Source organism: Mytilus trossulus, chromosome 7, assembly GCF_036588685.1.
Source record: "Mytilus trossulus isolate FHL-02 chromosome 7, PNRI_Mtr1.1.1.hap1, whole genome shotgun sequence".
Taxonomy (NCBI): Eukaryota; Metazoa; Mollusca; class Bivalvia; order Mytilida; family Mytilidae; genus Mytilus; species Mytilus trossulus.
The window spans coordinates 85,191,246-85,213,211 of record NC_086379.1 but is presented as its reverse complement, the minus strand read 5'-3'; the positions used below and the strand labels follow the sequence as shown (position 1 = coordinate 85,213,211).

General features: G+C 31.2%; 1 protein-coding gene across 3 annotated transcripts; it reads right to left on the bottom strand.

Annotated features, from left to right (window-relative positions):
• Positions 1 to 5,328: 5,328 nt before the first annotated feature.
• LOC134726052 (trans-Golgi network integral membrane protein TGN38-like) lies at positions 5,329 to 21,562 on the bottom strand. 3 transcript variants are annotated; one of them, XR_010108621.1, is made up of 5 exons: positions 21,455 to 21,562; positions 14,707 to 15,573; positions 13,575 to 13,687; positions 7,349 to 9,271; positions 5,329 to 7,240 (listed from the first exon to the last, which is right to left on the bottom strand). XR_010108621.1 is itself a non-coding variant. In XM_063590445.1 (4 exons), the coding sequence occupies exons 1-4, from the start codon at positions 21,516 to 21,518 to the stop codon at positions 9,134 to 9,136; spliced, it is 1,182 nt and encodes a 393-aa protein (XP_063446515.1). In that variant the 5' UTR covers positions 21,519 to 21,562; the 3' UTR covers positions 5,329 to 9,133. The 3 variants fall into 3 exon arrangements, 2 of the variants coding, with proteins under 2 accessions (XP_063446515.1, XP_063446517.1); XM_063590445.1 differs by having other exon boundaries at positions 5,329 to 9,271; XM_063590447.1 differs by having other exon boundaries at positions 5,329 to 9,271; positions 13,575 to 13,684.
• Between the last annotated feature and the right edge of the window lie 404 nt (positions 21,563 to 21,966).

Below are 21,966 nucleotides of genomic sequence, written 5' to 3'. Positions count from 1 at the left end.
GAGTGTGCACGAATTGTGTTTTTTACACAATCCTGCATAATTTGACTCGAAAGATCACATATTTAGGAATGCATATCATATCAAACGGTTTTTACAGAAGATAAATTGTACAAAATGTTAATCTAAAGTTTTTACTATTTCGTAAGACCTGTCCAGAAACACGAGACTCTTTCTTTATTTTACGTAATTTTATTATCTTGATTTTTTAATTGTTTGATTTCTGCAGTCTTGTTTAGAAATAGAACAAATCCTGTTGGTTGGTATAGTTTTTAATTCTAAAAACGCATAATTATATGCGAAGTTCGTTTTCTTCGACATTTCGTAATTCTCTACTATCTGGTCCGAGACCACCATTGTCGTCCCTGGATTTTCGTTGTTCGATTTTCGTTGTTCACAAATATAGTCCCTAGTGTTGACAGTGGGTTACTTGCCATTAATTTTTATACCCCTTCCAAATTTATTTTTCCATGTTCAATGCCTCAAATTGCAAGGAGGGGGATGAAATTACACTGTAAAAAAATTTGGGTCCAGAATTTTAAAGGAAAGTAGTGATTTGGTCCAGCTGAAAAAGGTTGAAAATGAGCACTTCCATTGCTTCGGAAGCTGTCAAAAGATTTCAAGACGCCCTTAACATAAAATTGTCCATATTTTGAGTTAGAGGCGATGAAGTTTTCTATAAATTTGATATAATTTGTCCCAAAAGTAGTACAACACACTGTTAAAGTTTCTTTAAGAAAGCGCAGGTGGGATTTTTTTAATTTTCATTTATGTTCTAAAAGAAATGCACTACGAATTAATTGTGTTCTCGGACCATCTATAGTATATGTTCAGTGAGTACTTCTTAGTAACTTTGTAATCATTATTAGATATATTTTCGATTAGTTAATTATTAGATATATTTTCGATTAGTTAGATATATTTTCGATTAGTTAGGTTGGAATATAGTTAGATAGAATTTTAGTTTGAATAGAGTTAGAGAATATAGTTAGAGAATGGCAGAAAGTTTACGATCTCGTAAAGGCATAAATTACAATTCGCTGAATGATTATGGACTGCCAGCATTAAATTTGACAGATCCTGTTAAGATTTCCACACCAAGGAAAAAGTTGGAACTCACCACAGCAAGAATTTTAGATAAGGTAGTGGCCGATGACTTGGATTCTGACGAAGAAGGAAGTCGCTCAGACGAAGAACTAGAACAGTTACGTAAGAAGTTGAAGAACACAGAAGATAGTATAAGAAAGAAGAAAGAGGAGGAGAAAGCAATCTTAAATAAGAAAATAGAAGAAGGGGAAAAGGTGTTGAAGTCAATGAAAGGTGAGGATAGTATAATAGATGACAAAGTTAAATTAACTGATCTTAGAAAGATGGAAAGGTTTAATTCAAAAGTTGATAAAAAATTGTCAGATATGGGGTTATTTGACAAACCTGAAATAAAAGGAGACGCTAGTAAAAAGAAAAGCAAACTTAAGATTAAACTAAGTTCAACAAGTTCAGAGAGTAGTTCTGATGATGGGGTAAATTGAAAAAAAGGTAAAAAAGGGAACAGTGATAGAAAGAAATGTATAGCTGTTTCGGATAGTTCGTCCTTTTTAATTAAATATTCACTTTATATTTGTATTCGAAAAGAGAATATAACTGAAGTTGTAACACTTTTTGTTTTGTACTGTTTAAACATTTATAAGCAAATGTATATGTGTAAATTTTATAAGGTATTATTACGGTATTTAATTCAAGATTATAGTTATATAGGCAAAGTCATGACTACTACATATATCTGATTCATTTGGTAAAACGTTTGCAGCCTGAATTGAATTATTTTCAGCTTTTTCAAATACCCGAAATAATTCTATGACAAAATCAAGTGATATCGTAATTGGACCTTCGTTTATGTAAAAGTGACAGCTTTTCTTACAGAAACATTGATAATGTCTGAGATGTGCATATGCCATTACAGATGCAATGATCAATACTATTGCCTAAATGACAGACATTGACCCGTTAAAAAGTAAGTTTTTTGCTTATCTATTTAAACAACAAAGATAAAAGGTTGACAAAAATCAGTAATAAAATTAGCCTATACCAGGAATCGTATACTGATAGATATGTTGACAGAAAACAAACCAAGTAACTATGGTGAGCAACTGTTAATAATGTGAGCTATAAATAGCAAATTATTCTGGGATTGTTCATGTAAAACTTGATGTATTTTGTTAGTGCAGAATAAAAAAAAAATACTACGTTAATGTCAAGGACTCAATGTGAAATATGGCTTACATTAAAGGGTTGTATTTAAAAAGAAAAATTTCAACAAAGAGTAAATATAAGTAAAAAATATATGTGCATGTATAAATTAGATGTGCACGGATTGACGAAGACATCAATTATATATGACTTTAAGAAAGCACTAGCATGTACTATTTTTCCTATGTAGATTATTTTTGTATATTTATGATATATCTATTATATTGATAACAATATATTATATATTAAGAACTCGGTCAAAAACCCACCAAAAATACCATGTAAATATTTTAAAGTCAGAAGCGTGTATAGTCTACGTAAGACTAATCTATGACGCTCCAGTAACCCCCAAAACAATTGGAAAATGTAATTGAGGTCATATTTGCTTGGGAAAAGAAACAGTAGAACTGAAGAAAATGAACGCATAAATGATATGTTTTTAAAAAAAATCTAACCCTAACCCAACTCTCTAAAAAGTAATAAATCGTTTTTAGTCAATTTGGATCAATTTTGTCAAAATAAGTAGAGAACTATCGCTGCTGAATTATTCACTTGCAAGTGAATAATTTGACTCCATTGAATCAGTATTCGTGTGCCCTTCAATTCAACCCATTAGCTAGAGATTGGTTGAGCATGCATTATTCGTGTTCAGTCATTAAAATGAAAAGAATGTCAACAATGAAAGTGAAACAAATGTGAACTATTCCGTTGGCTGAATCGATCAACAAAAAAAGCATTCTTATTCAGGAATAAACGTGAATTAACTTATTTTCTAACCCATAAATGAAATTAAACAGACCTATAAAAATTCAATTGCACGAAGTTTCAATCTATTTTTATTTATGCTTATATCGGGTTATGTGATCATCTGAGATATTCAGAGGTCAGCTCGATAGTTAATGTGAGGCTGGTTAGACTAAAATACCAGGCAATTATAATTAGGAGATAACTGTATTGTATTTTAAGCTCCGACGGCATCAATTGGGGATTTGATGGTCGCAAATTAAGTTTACTGGCGACGCGTTAGCGGAGACAGTAAACGGGTATTTGCGACCATCAAATCCCCAATTGATGCCGTCGGAGCTTAAAATACAATATTGTTATCTCCATTCTAATGAAACTGACAGAAAACAACGTTAAAACATGTATTTAAAAGCTGTCATATGCCGTCTGCGCTTGCGCGTAGGTCCCATAGCATCAATTGTCAATTGATGCCATGTAAGAAAGTGACGTTATCCAATCAAAATGAACGTTACAAACGTTGTTGCATTAGAATGTTTATTATCAAGTTCATGCTTTGGTAATTGTTGATTTTAGGCTTATTGTAATTTTGATATACGTTTTAGTATGTTATAAATCTATTATAATAATTTGAGTCAAATCGATGGGGATGGGAAGAAATTTGACAGCTATCACTATTTACATATACTGAGAGGAAAATGAATAACATATTTAAATTACACGTTTAAAACTAATGCTAGAATAAAAAGATAATCTTGAGTATGGGCTATTGCTTTCAATTAATGCCAGTCTGGTAAATCATTAATATCAGTAGTCAACTAAACACATCATTCATGGCGTAACAGGTAGAATAACTGATTACCTATCTTATTTATTATTTATATATTGTTCAATTGATTTTCTTCACGTATAAGTATAAAATCTTCTATGTATAAAATCCAATTTGTACTGTACTCATCTCTTTAAATGTTCTTATATATACACAAGGATGTGGAGGTAATATGTGTCACTCATTGATGCAGCTCTGTTCTATGTGAATGAAATATAAACCTTCTTTAAATTGTTTCTTTTTTCATGACTTACACTCAAATTAAGTCGTAAGATTTTTTGGTAAAACTGATCACAGAGACTGCGACACCAATCGATAGAGAGTTTCGACACCGACATGTCTTTTCAATCAACCAATTTGTGATGGTGATTGTCACGGTCGGATAGATAAGTCTCTCAGTGCTCTTTTACAATTATGACCAAAGAATCAACTGCTATGTATAGGGGGTTGAGATTTCAGACCTGTTAAACCTCACCATATGTTTGCGCCTGACCGGAGACATTGAGGGTATTGTGTATAAACTTTGTACTTTATTTGGCCTTTTTAACATTTTTTTAATGGAGTGTCATTGATTAGTCTTTTGTAGACGAAATGCGCATCTGGCGTAAATATGGCATTTCAAACCTGGCATCTATAATGAGTTTATTTACAACCACTAGGTTGATGCCACTGTTTGTGAAAATTCATTCCCCCCCCCCCGAGGGTATCATCAGTCCAGTAGTCAGCACTTCTGTGTGGACTTGAGTTATCATTGATATGTTCATAATTATAAATTAACTGTTTTTTAAATTAACATTTTTTTATTCTAGCATCACTGATAAAGTCTTTTGTAGATGAAATGCATGTATGGCGTAAATATGAAATTTCAATCCTGGTATCTATGATGAGTTTAATAACTGACATGTAGAAAATATTTGAATATAAAGAAGGTCAAAACAATTGTCATATAAGTGTGAGGTCAAGTTAACTATAAAACAAAGTTAAATGCACCATTTTCTGTTCCTTTCGTTGTCTGATATAGTCAAGTGTTTTATCTTGTCAGGTAATATTGATTTTTCCTTTTTTAATTTACCTAGAATTTCTTAGTTTTTGTTAGTATTTTTTATGTAACAAAATAAAAACCAACAGCATGATAGTATCTTTGTCATAATTATGAACACTTGAACAAATTTCATTAGAATTAAAATTATACCATATGACAAAAATGTCCAGTCATACTATTAGTGGTTCCTCTTATTTTAAGTAAATAAACCCAGACTTTGGGTCTTGGCCGAACAATTTTCAGGGAAATTAGTTTGGTCAACACAAAAACAACTGCATACCAAATATCATAGCACAATAAAAACAACTACATACCAAATATCATAGAACAATAAAAACAACTGCATACCAAATATCATAGCACAATAAAAACAACTGCATACCAAATATCATAGCACAATAAAAACAAAATGATAAGGTACACATATCATAATAAGTATGGATGTATAAACAACAACAACAAAAAATAACGCTTGTAAAAGTAAATAAAATTTATTTCAAACACATAATTTTATAGCATTCCCTCATATTACTATTAAGTTTACATCCAATCAACTATACAGTAACACTTTAATGGTATAAAAAAGCAAGCAACATATAAATACTTTATCAAATAAAACTCACTCATACATTCTGCATAAAAATCATTCACTCATAACTTCCAGTCTTCCCTCACATTTGTCTACATTTTATACCAGTATATAACATACAGGTTGCAAGATGACTCAAAAGTGTTGAGCCACATGCTTGTTCACAATTCACAATTTGCACTTCATATATTCATCCATTAACTTGCATTCAGAATAAAGACTTAGTCACATTACACAAATAAAAAAACAAAATGTATACAAAAAAAATATTTATAAACTTTTTCACATGTATGTACATTCACAACATTAAATAAGCCTTAACATTTGGTCACTAAACAATTATCACTGGCAAGTAACAATAAAGTATGATTGGTATGATATCTCTTATCTAACTGTTGTTACTAATACAGAGAATAAAATAGTAGAAATCATTTCTAAACAATCAGAAAACACCCTCATCCAAATTCTACTTATGTACTGAGTACCACTGGATACAATCACAAAATACCAATATCCAACTTATCTACTTTCTACCAATCAAATCTACTCAAATTAATTGAGCACAAAAATAAAAGGTAACAAGGTTACAATGATATCTTCATAATTAAGCTAATGTTTGATATACTGTGAAAGTACCTTAATTTGTGGGTATCAATTTTCGTGGTTTGAGCAATATTCACATGTTCGTGGGTTTTTAAATTCTCGGATTTTAGTTTTTTAAATAAAAAAAAAATTAAAGCCTTTAGAAACGAAGGTTACAAATAGTCGGGATTGAAGGAAATTGTAACGGTTACATTTTACATTCTTCCAACTTTTCCAAGATTGTATGTGATGGTGAAGCTTACAACAATGAAAAATTACAAAGTAAAATATATTAAACAAAATAGAGTTGATGTTTGTATTACATCTTCATCATTTCTAAGTCATCAATATCAATAAAATCAAAGTGCTTGTAAGCACTGAGGGTAAAGATTGCTTCAATTTATCAGTCCAAACTAAAATCAAATATTACATTGGTTGAAGTTGATTTAACAGCAATTCTAGAAAAAGATAGATAACTCCATTTGTTAAAGATCTATTTAACAATGACATTGTAATTTTCTAGACAAGTGTAACATACTTTTGTGTCTTAAATATCTCAGCATATATATTACATCAGTAAATTTCTGGAAATTTTCATGGATAGGATTATGGAATGTTAAATGCTCTATATTTTGTGTATCAAAAAGGTAGTGATATGCCTTGGAAGATTTAGATATCAAGTCGGTCCAAAAAGGTTTTGATTGTATTCCATGCCATTTTTACCTTAAAAATGGTCCTCATTCATTTTAACTGTAGTTCAGGACATGTAAATTTTGTTATTGAACAATGAAACAATGTTAGAACAAAGTGGATGCTGTTACATAAAGATGTACAAGTTTCTTTGCTTGAGCATTGTTGAGTTCAACACATTTGCTGTTATCTTTTTCTTCAAAAGCGTCCTTCTTTGACATGTTTTCAGGTGCAGTTATCCTGATATGTGTATATGTTTGTAAATCAGTCAATTTCGAAATCTCAAATCAAAATCAATGGAAATATTCATATAGTTTAAACTTACATTCATTAAACAATTAAGAAACTTTTTGTGCTATTTCTATTCTAATAAATAATATACTTCAAAGATCAAAACTAATATTTATGAACACTTTAATTACACACTTCATTAAACAATAGGATGTGAAAGCTAATCTTTTTCATGTTGGCAAAATATTACTTAATACATTGATTGTACATATACTACAGCATTACCTTTGACCTTTTATCAACCCTCTATTAAATATACAATATGACAATTCATTACACATCCATCAAAACTATCACTAACATCAACGTTACTGACAACATCTCAATGGTTACCTTTGACCTTTTATCAACCCTCTATTAAATATACAATATGACAATTCATTACACATCCATCAAAACTATCACTAACATCAGCAGACAACATCTCAATGGTGGAAGATCCAGGTAACATATGATAATGAAATTTTGATGAATGAAGAGACTATACTGAAACTCTGGAATGATTTTAACCCTTGAAATACTTCACATAAAGATAGATAACTCATTCTACTTTTCTGTTACAGTTGTTTATCACATTAATTATTTTACAGTGACAATATAACACCAAAGAAATTAGCAAATATTAATGAAAATAAAAGTAAATGTTTAGTTGTCTTGATTATCTACAGCTAAGTATTCCACATGAAATATTGAGTGAGAAGGTCTGATAAGTTGCCTTAAATTTTAAAAAATCAGGGAAATTATTCATCTATGTTGAAACAGTCTTCAAAATCTAACAGACATTCATAATACATTTAAGTTGTGTCTTACATATAATTAATAATGGCCTTCAACCTATATGCATTTATGCAAAATGGGAAAGCTGACTTATTTGTCTTTTAATTTAAACTTCACATCTATGCCACAATATACAGAATAATTTTGCCAAAAAAAATAGGTTACTGAAAAATAGGTTACACAACAAAAAATCAATTTTTCAATTTTAGCTGTCATGATTATCAATTGAACCCCAAACCTATTTCATGACATCAAATTTACTTTTAATTAATTTTCCTTATCATGCTTTCTCTTTTTAAGAAATGTTACATTTTTCACATTTGCTTTCATAAAAAAAACAAAAAGCTGACAAATTACCAATTCACCATATTATTAATTGTTGATCAAGTGTTTTGTAATAACTATTATCGCTATTATCTGTATTTTTCCTTTGATGTTTTTTTGTGATAATTTTCATATCACTCGTGTAGAGTGAGAATGAAAATTATCGCTAGTTTCTAAGGTCCTTAGCAACAGCGTATTTATGTAATTCATGCGCTAGAGTGTTGGCCAATCAGAAAAGATTAGCCGGAACTATACAAAAAAATGTAATCTGATGACTGCGCGCTGATATGTCAACAACACAAGATGGTTTCCCTTTTTAATATTTTACCGTGAATTTCGCCGTTAAATAATTTATTGGAAGTTAATAAAAGTAATCAAATCATGTTTTTAACAAATAAAAAATGTCCTTTTTTACATATGTCTACTTCAATTAGACAAATCATCGTAGGTATGTCTGCATGTACATTTCTTCATGCATGTATATTTCTTCGTCTGCTTTGAAAATACATTATATATTCAACCGTTCGCTTCATTTTGATACGTAGAAACACCAAATTACAGCTTATCAACAGTGAAAATGGTCTTTGCAATATTTAAACACGCCGGATGGTCAGATGAGATATCTTTTTTCAAATGAATGAACTACCTGAGCGACTACATATTTATATCAAACAAGCCTCCGCAAAAAAAAAATAGTACCACAAAAGAAAATGCATTATCATCGTATAAGATACTTTTTTTTACTGAAATTTAAATTTAGTGATATTCGAAAATACAAATAATAGCGATAAATAAATTATTTATGTTTTTTTTAAACTCGATGCATTTTCTCATTCTAATCTCATCTCAGGGCTCCGCCCTTCGATGAGATGAGAATGAGAAAATGCATCTCGTTTAAAAAAACATAAATAATATATAATTATTGGTTTATAATAACTATTATCACAATTTTTATCAGTATATGTATAGATTTGTATTTATTTTCTGATTTAATGGCATGTCTTTCACTTATACTTTACTTAAATCAGTATATATATTTGTTATCAGACGTATTTTTCTCCAATGATGGCATAACTTCATCTGTCTTTAATCTTTTATATTCCTTACTGTTTGGTCTCCTTCGTGATCCATCTTTTTTACCTTCTAAAATAAACGCCAGAATCTGAAAAAAAAATAAGAAATAATTTCATAAAACTTTGTTTGGCTGTGTAAAAAGAAAAATAACAAAAATTTCAAATCTAAAAAACATTCAAATCAGAAAGTCCATATCAAATGGCAAAATCAAAAGCTAAAACATCTGTGCTTGTATATTATCTTAGTTTGCCATTCAATACCATATAAACTAATCATTTATAAATGAACTATCTAAATGGGGGGAAGGTCATGTGAACATGGTTGCGTTGACATTGTTAAGGTTCCATAGGTGCAGTGAATTCAAATACCAAATTATGAATTTTGTAACAAAACAATATTGCTTGAGGTTTTGTTTGCTGGAACATGTATCTCATTAGTGGAGGGTAACACATCCACATTTCTTAAACTATAAGGAATCTGTATGCTTCAAACACATGTCCTTGATATCAATAAAACTTTTTAATAATCCACTGCTTTTTGTATCAAAATATTTCTATTGACAGTTTTCAAATATCTTTTAGTACGTTTCTGTGTGTGTTAAATTGTTGTTTGTTTTTATTGTACTTTACTGTTTCTGTTGTTTTTTGTTTTTGTTTTATAGTTGATGTCTTTTCCTTGGTTTTAGTTTATAACCCAGATTTGTTTTCTCTCAATCAATTTATGACTTTTGATCAGTGATATAACACTGTTGCCTTTATTTAAAACAATAAGTGAGAAATGCAAGAGACAATAAAATAATCATTTACTTCAAAAGTGATTGATTGATCAAGAAAATTAGGTCATGGACAATAAACATATAATAAATATGTGACAAATTATAAAGCATCCAGGTCATCTAAAATACTAAGCTTTAATCAAATAGTTAACAATGGGATCCCTTTGTTATGTCTCTCATTCTGCAATTTGAAACACATGCAAAACATATAACTTTTAAATGTGGGTCCCTTTATTTGTGTTTTTGTGACAAGAAAAGTATTGGGGTTTTGTACTTTTTATCTTTTAAGTATATTGTGCAGCTACCGCTAATATATATTATATAGATATAAGAAGATGTGGCATACTGCCATTGAGACAACTCTCCATACAAGTCGCAATTTGTAAAAGAAATAATTATAGGTCAAAGTACAGTCTTCACATCAGACATCAAGCTGTAAGGGCCCTAATCAATGTTTATTTATTTGTATTGTATAAGAGGGCCTCAGGTATGAAATAAAGAATTCATTGTTATTATGAAAAACACATGGCCATGCACTGGTTATAATGTATAACATAACAAAAACAAGAACTGAACCTGTCCCCAGTTCACTGATGCCCTATCAGCACTATAATTTTTTATGTTAAGTGGACTGTGAAAATGGGGGGAAATCTCTAGTTTCTGTTTTGCATTAAAATAACAAAGATCATATCATAGGGAATATGTGTACTAAGTTTCAAGTTGATTGGACTTCAACTTCATCAAAAACTACCGACTAAAAACTTTAACCTGAAGTGGAAAAGACAGATGGACAAACAGACGAACGAACAAATGAATGGAAGCACATACCAGAAAACATAATGTCCATAAATAGGGCATAATTAAAGAACCTTAGTGAGCACGCTCACATACCCCACGTCCCCACATTGTCATTGGAGAAATTAAATAAGTGTAAGGAAAAAATTTGTATAAGAAAAAATATTCAATAATAATTTCCTGTCAATATGCACATCTATATGCATAGTATGTCCTTATTATCTACAAAATTTCATGAAATTCTGTTGTGTGGTTTCAGAGGAGTTGAGATGACAAACTGTTGCAGAAGTACATTGAAGCAAATAAGTTCAAAGGGGCGTAACTCCTAGAAAAAAAAATGAATAAAAATGTCTTGTCGAAATGCACATCTGCGTAGTATGTCCTTATTATCTACAAAGTTTCATGAAATTCTGGTGTTTGGTTTGAGAGGAGTTGAGATGACAAACTGTTGAAGTAGTACCTTAAAGCAAATAAGTTCAAAGAGGTGCAACTCCTAAAAAAAAATTGAATCGTAATTTCCTGTCGATATGCACATCTACATAGTATGTCCTTATTATCTGAAAAGGTTTCATGAAATTCTGTTGAGTAGTTTCAGAGGAGTTGCGATGACAAACTGTTGCAGTAGTACACTAAAGTAAATAAGTTCAAAGGGGCGTAACTCCTAGAAAAAAAATTGAATCGAAATTTCCCGTCGATATGCACAACTACATAGTATGTCCTTATTAACTGAAAAGGTTTCGTGAAATTCTGTTGTGTGGTTTGAGAGGAGTTGCTATGACAAACTGTTGCAGTAGTACATTTAAGTAAATAAGTTCAAAGGGGCGTATAACTCCTGGAAAAAAATTGAATCGCAATTTCCCGTTGATATGCACAACTACATAGTATGTCCTTATTATCTGAAAAGGTTTCGTGAAATTCTTGTGTGTGGTTTGAAAGGAGTTACGATGACAAACTGTTGCAGTAGTACACTAAAGTAAATAAGTTCAAAGGGGCGTAACTCCTAGAAAAAAAATTGAATCGCAATTTCCCGTCGATATGCACAACTTCATAGTATGTCCTTATTAACTGAAAAGGTTTCGTGAAATTCTGTTGTGTGGTCTGAGAGGAGTTTTGATGACAAACTGTTGCAGTAGTACACTAAAGTAAATAAGTTCAAAGGGGCGTAACTCCTAGAAAAAAAAATGAATCGCAATTTCCCGTCAATATGCACAACTACATAGTATGTCCTTATTATCTGAAAAGGTTTCGTGAAATTCTGTTGAGCGGTTTGAGAGGAGTTGAGATGACAAGAAACAGGACTGACGGACGGATGGACAGACGAACTGACGGTCGGATGGACTGACAGACGGACTGACAGACGGACGGACTGACGGACGGACGGACGGGTCAAAAACATTATACTCTCCGCAACTCGTTGGGTGGGGTATAATAAATGGGGCATAAACAAATACATTTTATGAAAAAAGGAGTGTAACTGACAAAGCACTTTTGGAATATAGATATGCTTATTAGAAATTTTATCAGAATAAATCTTTTCATTTCATTAGCTGATAACTTAGTCAAATGTATTTAATCCTCCAAGTTGCACTATCGTTATTCACTTGCCTGCACAATATGATTTTAATAAAAGCAATAATATGGCTCATAATTGTTAAATTATGCCTCTCATTATCCAAATATATTCTACATTGTTTGTGTATAAGTAATTATAGATCTTACCTTTTGTTTGTGTATAAGTAATTATAGAAGTTACCTTTTGTTTGTGTATAAGTAATTATAGATCTTACCTTTTGTTTGTGTATAAGTAATTATAGATCTACCCTTTTGTTTGTGTATAAGTAATTATAGATCTAACCTTTTGTTTGTGTATAAGAAATTATAGATCTTACCTTTTGTTTGTGTCTTTCATAAGTAATTATAGATCTTACTTTTTGTTTGTGTCTTTCATAAGTAATTATAGATCTTACCTTTTGTTTGTGAATAAGTAATTATAGATCTAACCTTTTGTTTGTGTATAAGTAATTATAGATCTTACCTTTTGTTTGTGAATAAGTAATTATAGATCTTACCTTTTGTTTGTGTATAAGTAATTATAGATCTAACCTTTTGTTTGTGTATAAGTAATTATAGATCTTACCTTTTGTTTGTGAATAAGTAATTATAGATCTTACCTTTTGTTTGTGAATAAGTAATTATAGATCTAACCTTTTGTTTGTGAATAAGTAATTATAGATCTTACTTTTTGTTTGTGTATAAGTAATTATAGATCTAACCTTTTGTTTGTGAATAAGTAATTATAGATCTTACCTTTTGTTTGTGTATAAGTAATTATAGATCTTACTTTTTGTTTGTGTATAAGTAATTATAGATCTTACCTTTTGTTTGTGAATAAGTAATTATAGATCTTACCTTTTGTTTGTGAATAAGTAATTATAGATCTTACCTTTTGTTTGTGAATAAGTAATTATAGATCTAACCTTTTGTTTGTGTATAAGAAATTATAGATCTAACCTTTTGTTTGTGTATAAGTAATTATAGATCTTACCTTTTGTTTGTGTCTTTCATAAGTAATTATAGATCTTACCTTTTGTTTGTGAATAAGTAATTATAGATCTTACCTTTTGTTTGTGTATAAGTAATTATAGATCTTACCTTTTGTTTGTGTATAAGTAATTATAGATCTTACTTTTGTTTGTGTATAAGTAATTATAGATCTTACCTTTTGTTTGTGTATAAGTAATTATAGATCTTACCTTTTGTTTGTGAATAAGTAATTATAGATCTTACCTTTTGTTTGTGTATAAGTAATTATAGGTCTTACCTTTTGTTTGTTATGATATATGATATATCCTGCTATACAAATCACAACAAATGTTATAAAGTAGGCCATGAAATGCCCTCCTGTGTCTTCATCGTCTTCATAGAGGGTACCTGCTAATAATTAAATCACAACAAATGTTATAAAGTAGGCCATGAAATGCCCTCCTGTGTCTTCATCGTCTTCATAGAGGGTACCTGTTAATAATTAAATCACAACAAATGTTATAAAGTAGGCCATGAAATGCACTCCTGTGTCTTCATCGTCTTCATAGAGGGTACCTGTTAATAATTAAATCACAACAAATGTTATAAAGTTGGCCATGAAATGCACGCCTGTGTCTTCATCGTCTTCATAGAGGGTACCTGTTAATAATTAAATCAAACCAAATGTTATAAAGTAGGCCATGAAATGCCCTCCTGTGTCTTCATTGTCTTCATAGAGGGTACCTGTTAATAATTAAATCACAACAAATGTTATAAAGTAGGCCATGAAATGACAACATTTTTTACTTGTACAGTGAGTATTTAAGAAATGACTAGTAGTTATTTTTAAGTGTGTACCACATGTTTGATATGTTGATTCTTATGGACAGAAACAAAAATGTGTCCATAATACACAGATGGCCCATTCACACTTTCACTTTTTATGTACAGTGGACTGTGAAAATGGGGTAAAATCTATAATTTTGCATTAAAATAAAAAAGATCATATCATAGGGAACATGTGTCCTAAGTCATGTTAGACAGACAGACAGACAGACCTAATAATTTTATGCTGGCCTATATCATGAAAAACTGTTGATGACTTCAAGGTCACATGACAAAATTCTGTCAATGAGCTGATAGATAAAACAATGTCAGCCAATCAGAAGATGTTTTACATCCAAAATCAAATTATAAATTCATTAGCAAACAGAAAGTGGCTACATATCAGATGTAAACACTGCTTTCTCACAACAACCTCATACATCATAAAGCTACAGACCAAATAAAAAATTGTGTCTTTTCATAGAAGCCAAGTTAACTTTGAAAAAAAAAAAAAAAATATTTATATATTTTCAGCAGATATAGGAATCAGATTTTTCTAACAATCAAGCAAATGTATACATTATCCTTTACCCTCTACTATATACCTGAATTCATTGGCTTCTTATTTTCATCCTGCTTTCTATCATTATTTTCTGCCGTGTCTGGTGATATCTTACTGCCAGGCTTATTATTCTGCACATTCTCATTTGCTGATTCAGTTGGATTTTTGTCCAGGTTACTCTGATCTTGTGTTCTAACTTGTTTTTGGGTAGTTGGTAATTTGTCTAGTCTATCTTGATCATGTGTTTCAGCTGGACTTTGGGTAGTTGTTGATTTGTTAAGTCCAATTAGAACTGTTATTTTATCAGGTTTTTTGGTAGTTGTCGTTGTTGATTGGCTTGGTACACTCTGTTCTTCTTTTCCATCAGTTTTTTTGATAGGTAGTGTTTTATTCTGATGGCCTTCTTCCAATGATTGCTTACTAGTTGTTGAGATGGTGGGTAAACTCTTATTTGTTGATACATCAGAAGTCTTGTTAGTTGTTAAATCATATGTCTTTTTTGTTGTTGATTCATCAGAAGTGTTGTTAGTCTGTAAATCAGGTGTCTTATTTGTTGTTGATTCATCAGAAGTGTTGTTAGCCTGTAAATCAGGTGTCTTAATTGTAGTTATTTCACCATGATCCTTGTTAGATGGTGATTCAGTAATCTTTGGTGATACAGATGATTTATTATCATTAGTAGTTGTTATAGTTGGTTTTTGAGATCCTGGTAAATCAGCAGTTGGTACTATCGACTTACTAGAAGTTTTACTTGTTAGTTCATTCAATGTCTGTATTGATGTTTTATTAAGTACCACTTCACCCGTAGGTTTTACAGTTGGACTCTGAACAGTAGAATTTATTGTACTCTTTACTGTGAGTATTGTTGGTGTAGTTGTTGGAAGAATTTTTGCAGGTAAACATTGCAAACCTGCAAAAATAAATAATAATATCTCATGTCATAATCAAAAGGAGGAAGATACTAAAGGACCAATGAAAACAATAAGTCAATAGCCAAACTACAATATAAAGCTTAATTAAAGAATCAATAGGTATAGAAACAGAACAAATGAAATCCAAAAGTCAATAGTCAAACTAAAACATAAAGCTTAATTAAGGAATCAATAGTTAAAGAAACAGAACAAATGAAATCCATAAGTCAATAGTCAAACTAAGCTATAAACTACCGTACGTATAAAGAAAACTGTGAATTTGAATATTATTTTAAAAATTTAGATGATAGAAATATTATTACATTATGTAGATTGAGAACAGGAAGTCATAGATTTCCTATTGAGACTGGTAGATGGCAAAACGTTGCAAGAGAAAATAGAAAATGCTTACTTTGTAATTCTGGCGACATCGGAGATGAATTTTATTATATTTTTATGTGTTCTGTATTCAATGATGATTGTAAACAGTTTTTGAGAAAAAAATATATAAATCAACCAAATGCATTGAAATTTAATGAACTGATGAATAGTAAAAATCTTTCTGATCTTAATTACTTGTGCAAATATATAAGACTTGTAAATATTCATTTAGGCTCTCCTGGGTAATTCATGTACTTGATATCATTTAGTTTAATATTTATATCGTAATATATGATATGTACCTCCTCTTGCTTTCGTATAATTTTTGTATGTCTGTACATATACACTATGTGATTATTGTGTGTATCTCTATACCATTGTAATTTGGTTTGTTGAGAAATAAAGATATATATATATATAAACTAAAATATAAAGCTTAATTAATAAATCAATAGTTATAGAAACAGAATCAACTAAAACCATAAGTCAATAGTCAAACTCAAATATAAAGCTTAATGAATGAATCAATAACTATAGTAACAGAAACATATGATATGGTCTCTTGGACAGCAGGCAAGAAACAATGTTAAATTCACTTATCATATAACAAGACTAATATCTGTCTGGACCTGGATAACTACATTCACTTTCATTAAAGACCAAAAAAACTGTGACAACTATTTTCCTTGTACAGGTGTTATACCACGATTGATTTTTCCCTATTAGTCAGTGTTAAATTTGCACTTTTCAAAAAATTATGCAGAATTTATTTTTGTTTCATAAAAAAAAAATATTTGGCATGAGTAAAGCTTTATCCTGTACATGTCCAGTACTATAGACTAGAGAAGACTTTTTTGTTGAATATATTGAATGAAACTGTTTTTACAAATAATAAAAAAAACCAATGCAATTGCCCATTGCAGGGTTCAATAACCCAATTAATTCAAAGGAAAACCCAATTATATGCCAAAACCATGAGTTCTCAACCCTTTTATTGGCTACTGTTTGCTTTATTTACCCTTATCATTTGAACGAACAGGCGTGTCTGTGTACCTTATCAAGGACATTGCTAATTAACACTTGGTTTTGTCGTCAAAAACCAAACCAGTTGGAAAAAGTGAAAGGCCCAATCAATTATGACATGATATGTAATTCACAGGAAAGCATCAGAAACCAAAAGTTCCAATAAGAGACAGCTCAACCCAGATTTATGTAAATTGAATAAAACAAAAAATTCAAGTATAAGTAGACTAAGAGTTAATATCATATTGTTTTTTCTTAATTTGACAGTTAATGTGTGAATACACACAGAGGCACTCATCTTAGATTTTTTTACAAAGGTATATAGGAAGAAGAAAATCTGAGACGAGTGCCTGTTAATACACATATCCGTTTTTTTACAGTTTATATAAGTTGTGAGAAAATCCAAACCTGGCAGACGTTTGAAACAGGACACAAATTAAACCTACAATTGCTGGTCAGTGAATAAACCAAATAAAACAGCTAGCACATATATTTACATAGAAAGAAACATATATAAGATGGAAAAACATCTTGCGTTGATATTGCATAAATATTCAATATTGTGTGGATGAAAAAAACAATATATTAATAAGCTTGGTGGTGAAAAAAACCAATTTGATATTAACTTGAGGGATATTAACTTGAGGGGTGAATTGGAATTGATAATGCAATTAAAAAACTTTATTACCCAATTACATAAGAAAATAGCAGGTAAAAACCCCAATTTGTGAATTCTTATCTGGAGCTCTGTAATGTTTAGTTTTGTCAAGTGAAATGTAAATCAAATTAAAAAAATTCATAATTTTGTCACATTGTGTTTTTGTATTTATACATGTAACACCCATGTAACAGACTCACATCACCAAGGGCTACAGAAACACAGATCAAGTGTCACAGACATGATTAATGAATTGGGCTTGAAAATTCCCCAAAAAGAACGCAGATAGGGCAGGCTCACAATGATGTACAAGATTGTCAGTGACAAAGTAGCCATCAACAAAGACGTGTGCATCCAAAGACGCCACACCACAGTCATTTAAGACATTCAAATCTCATATTATAACCAATCTCAGTCTTCAATCTCACAAAATAGAGATGAACATTTTTATTTATCCTGTTTTTAACCATGTGTAGCGGGGTTGCTTCCCCACAGTACAGGTAGAACATATAAGGCCAGTCTTAATCATCTGAGCTAGGGAATCGATTCTTTAGCTCAGTGGGTTAACGCATTGACTGTCACCCAGACGACCGCGGTTCGAATGCCGGTGGTGACGATATGAATTTGTAGAGTAGATACGTGCTCTGGTTACATTGGGTGCCTGACTGAAAAATCCATGATGGTTATCTGGAGTATAGACAGGATTTGTGTTGTTAACAGGTTGGGATCAAAACTCCTGTATGGTGTTTATACCTATATAGAGGGATAATCCTTCTTTAGAGGGATAAAATTATCCCTCTATAGAGGGGTATTTTTGTTTGCACTGGATTTAAAGCAAATTAGGGCAGAATGGCATTTTCTAGTTATATTGGCTATAATCTCTAGCATTATATGCATCAACATATGCACTTTACTAATAATTGGGATGACCAGTTTTCTGCTAAAGTGACAAAACTTAAAATCTATTGTATACCTATTTGAACACCTGATCAACAACAAAAGGAATCGTTGACCTTTAAATTTCATGTTAAATCTAACAATAGAAATTCTGTTCAGTGAGGCATAAGTGAGTAGAGTTTACCTGATCATCACAGCTTTCAATCATGGTGAACAATAGATTTTATATTTTGTCAGATAAGCATCAAACTGGGCATGTGCATATTAAATTAAGTAAATCAATTGGTGCATCAACTGTTGCAGGTTACTGCCATAAAAAGTAGAGAATGCCATTCTGCCCTATCTTGATTTAAATCCAGTCTAAACAAAAATACCCCTCTATAGAAGGATTTGTTTATCCCTCTATAGAAGGATTAACCCTCTATACAGGTATAATCACCATATAGAGGGTTTGTTCCCAACCTGGTTAAGAGTCATATATATATGAAGATATGATGACTCTTGAGGTGGGGGAATAGTGTAGCAGGGTTGCTTCCCCTCAGTACAGGTAAAACGTATAAGGCCAGTCTTAATCAACCGAAACAATCGAATCCCGGTGGTGACGATATGAATTTGTAGAGTAGGTCCGAGACCACCATTGTCGTCCCTTGATTTTCGTTGTTCACAAATATAGTCCCTAGTGTTGACAGTGGGTTACTTGCCATTAATTTTTATACCTCTTCCAAATTTATTTCTCCATGTTTAATGCCTCAAATTGCAAGTAGGGGGATAAAATTACACTGTAAAAAAATTTGGGTCCAGAATTTTAAAGGAAAGTAGTGATTTGGTCCAGCTGAAAAAGGTTGAAAATGAGCACTTCGGAAGCTGTCAAAAGATTTCAAGACGCCCTAAACATAAAATTGTCCATATTTTGAGTTAGAGGCGATGAAGTTTTCTATAATTTTGATATAATTTGTCCCAAAAGTAGTACAACACACTGTAAAAGTTTCTTTGAGAAAGCGCAGGTGGGATTTTTTTTATTTTCATTTATGTTCTAAAAGAAATGCACTACGAATTAATTGTGTTCTCGGACCTAAGAGGTGAAATCTGTAAATATAGAATTTGTACTCTGGCAACTTCCCTAAATTATTTGATGGTGTCAACTTGTCAAATAGGATGAAACTAAAGGATTTAAACTTTTATTTTATAGAATTTCTGCAAAAATAACCAATTTTGGCATTTTATGGTCAAAATAGGCATTTTATAACTTTTTCAATATTGATGCATAAATGGCATCCTGACTTTCTATCTGGCAGGTTTCCATGTGTCAATATTTGTGTTTCTATGCCTTTATCTACTTCTTTTACTTATTTATGAACTCTGAATCTACAGAAAAGAAGTTTATCTCAGACAAAATGTGCAAAATGTGTTATATAAATGACCCTTGTCTATCGCCTTGTTTGGATGAAGTCAATAGTGGGGAGCTTGGTACATAAAATTTGATGTCCATATTGAAGACCTCTCTAAATTTGTATCAAATGCATTTTACAATGTCTATTGTACCTGTTCCATTTCACATAATATCTTTCTTTTCTTCTGTAGGATAGCAAGTGGTTTAAATATAAGCCTGTTGAAAATAAATTGCATGCAAGTTTTTCCCTAAAAAGGCAAAAATCTTTGTATCAGCCCATACTGCTTGTAAGAACAGTTAATTGCAAGAGTCTTTTTGTGCTCAGAGTTGTTGTATCATGTCACATGAGTATAGAAATGATAAAAAAGACACAAATTTTTATTTCTTATAGTCTCAATATGCATATTTTAATGTAAATATGTGGCACGGCCTAAATTGACCCTAAATTTTTTCCACTCTTAGTTGGCCCATGACCCTTTTAAACTAATATGATATGTTATTTGTAACTTTTCTTTCCATTTAAAGTACTTTCAATACATATGTAAGGATTATTTATAACCAAAAAGCTTCACAAATTTAAAATTGGTGGAAAATATTACATCTTCATGTAAGGCCCCCCTTCATTGAAAAACCTCAATTTTTAGGCGCAGGCTCATATAAATTTGACTTTTGAATAATTATGCCAAGTCTTATAAATCAAATGAGTACTCTATTGCTTTAAGTACATGATAAGTTATATATTAAGTCATTTAAAAAGTATTTTTTTGCAATATTTGAATTTTTAAAGCCCCAAATGTTGATAGTTGATTTTTTTCAATTTTAACGTCAAAATTTCACACGCAAAGAGGAGTATAGAATTTTACTTAATGTCTATAATATACATCCTATTGTCATGAAACTTTGTAAGCAGTGTTATAATTCATCAAGCTTTGGTCATACCAAGTCTTTTTAAGATTTGTCAACTCTTTATACCCTATTAGGTCCGAGACCACCATTGTCGTCCCTTGATTTTCGTTGTTCACAAATATAGTCCCTAGTGTTGACAGTGGGTTACTTGCCATTAATTTTTATACCTCTTCCAAATTTATTTCTCCATGTTTAATGCCTCAAATTGCAAGTAGGGGGATAAAATTACACTGTAAAAAAATTTGGGTCCAGAATTTTAAAGGAAAGAAGTGATTTGGTCCAGCTGAAAAAGGTTGAAAATGAGCACTTCGGAAGCTGTCAAAAGATTTCAAGACGCCCTAAACATAAAATTGTCCATATTTTGAGTTAGAGGCGATGAAGTTTTCTATAATTTTGATATAATTTGTCCCAAAAGTAGTACAACACACTGTAAAAGTTTCTTTGAGAAAGCGCAGGTGGGATTTTTTTTATTTTCATTTATGTTCTAAAAGAAATGCACTACGAATTAATTGTGTTCTCGGACCAGTAGATACGTGCTCTCCGGTTACACATGCAGAACCAATTTGGCAGTATATTCAATAACTTGAATGTGGACAGTAAATGGAAGTTGAAGATGTATTCTTACAGACAAAAATAGACACCCATTGCAATGACAATTGGAATAAGTTCCTGTTTTTCTGCATCGCCATCGTGTCGTGTCAACAAGGTTGTCTAACTTTTAAAACGATGACGGTTTTCGTGATGTTACAAAAATGGGGATATTGTACCGGGCCAGGTACTTATTTATAAAGGAATTATGGTTATCTTGTACATTTGCAAACTCGTACCACTAAAAACAAACTCGTACCACTAAAAACAAACTCGTACCACTAAAAACAAACTCGTACCACTAAAAACAAACTCGTACCACTAAAAACAAACTCGTTCCACTAAAAACACACTCGACGTCGTACCACTCAAAACAAACTCGTACCACTAAAAACAAACTCGTACCACTAAAAACAAACTCGTACCACTAAAAACAAACTCGTACCACTAAAAACAAACTCGTACCACTAAAAACAAACTCGTTCCACTAAAAACACACTCGACGTCGTACCACTAAAAACAAACTCGTACGACTAAAAACAAACTCGT

Bases quoted from the DNA above. Each gene is read 5' to 3' on its own strand.
- LOC134726052 (XM_063590445.1), bottom strand. From the start codon at position 21,518: ATGGCGATGCAGAAAAACAGGAACTTATTCCAATTGTCATTGCAATGG. The intron at 15,574-21,454 runs GTAAGAATACAT...TTATTTTTGCAG, and splicing joins ATGGGTGTCTATTTTTGTCT to GTTTGCAATGTTTACCTGCA. The intron at 9,272-13,574 runs GTAAGACCTATA...TTTTTTTTTCAG, and splicing joins TATATCATAACAAACAAAAG to ATTCTGGCGTTTATTTTAGA.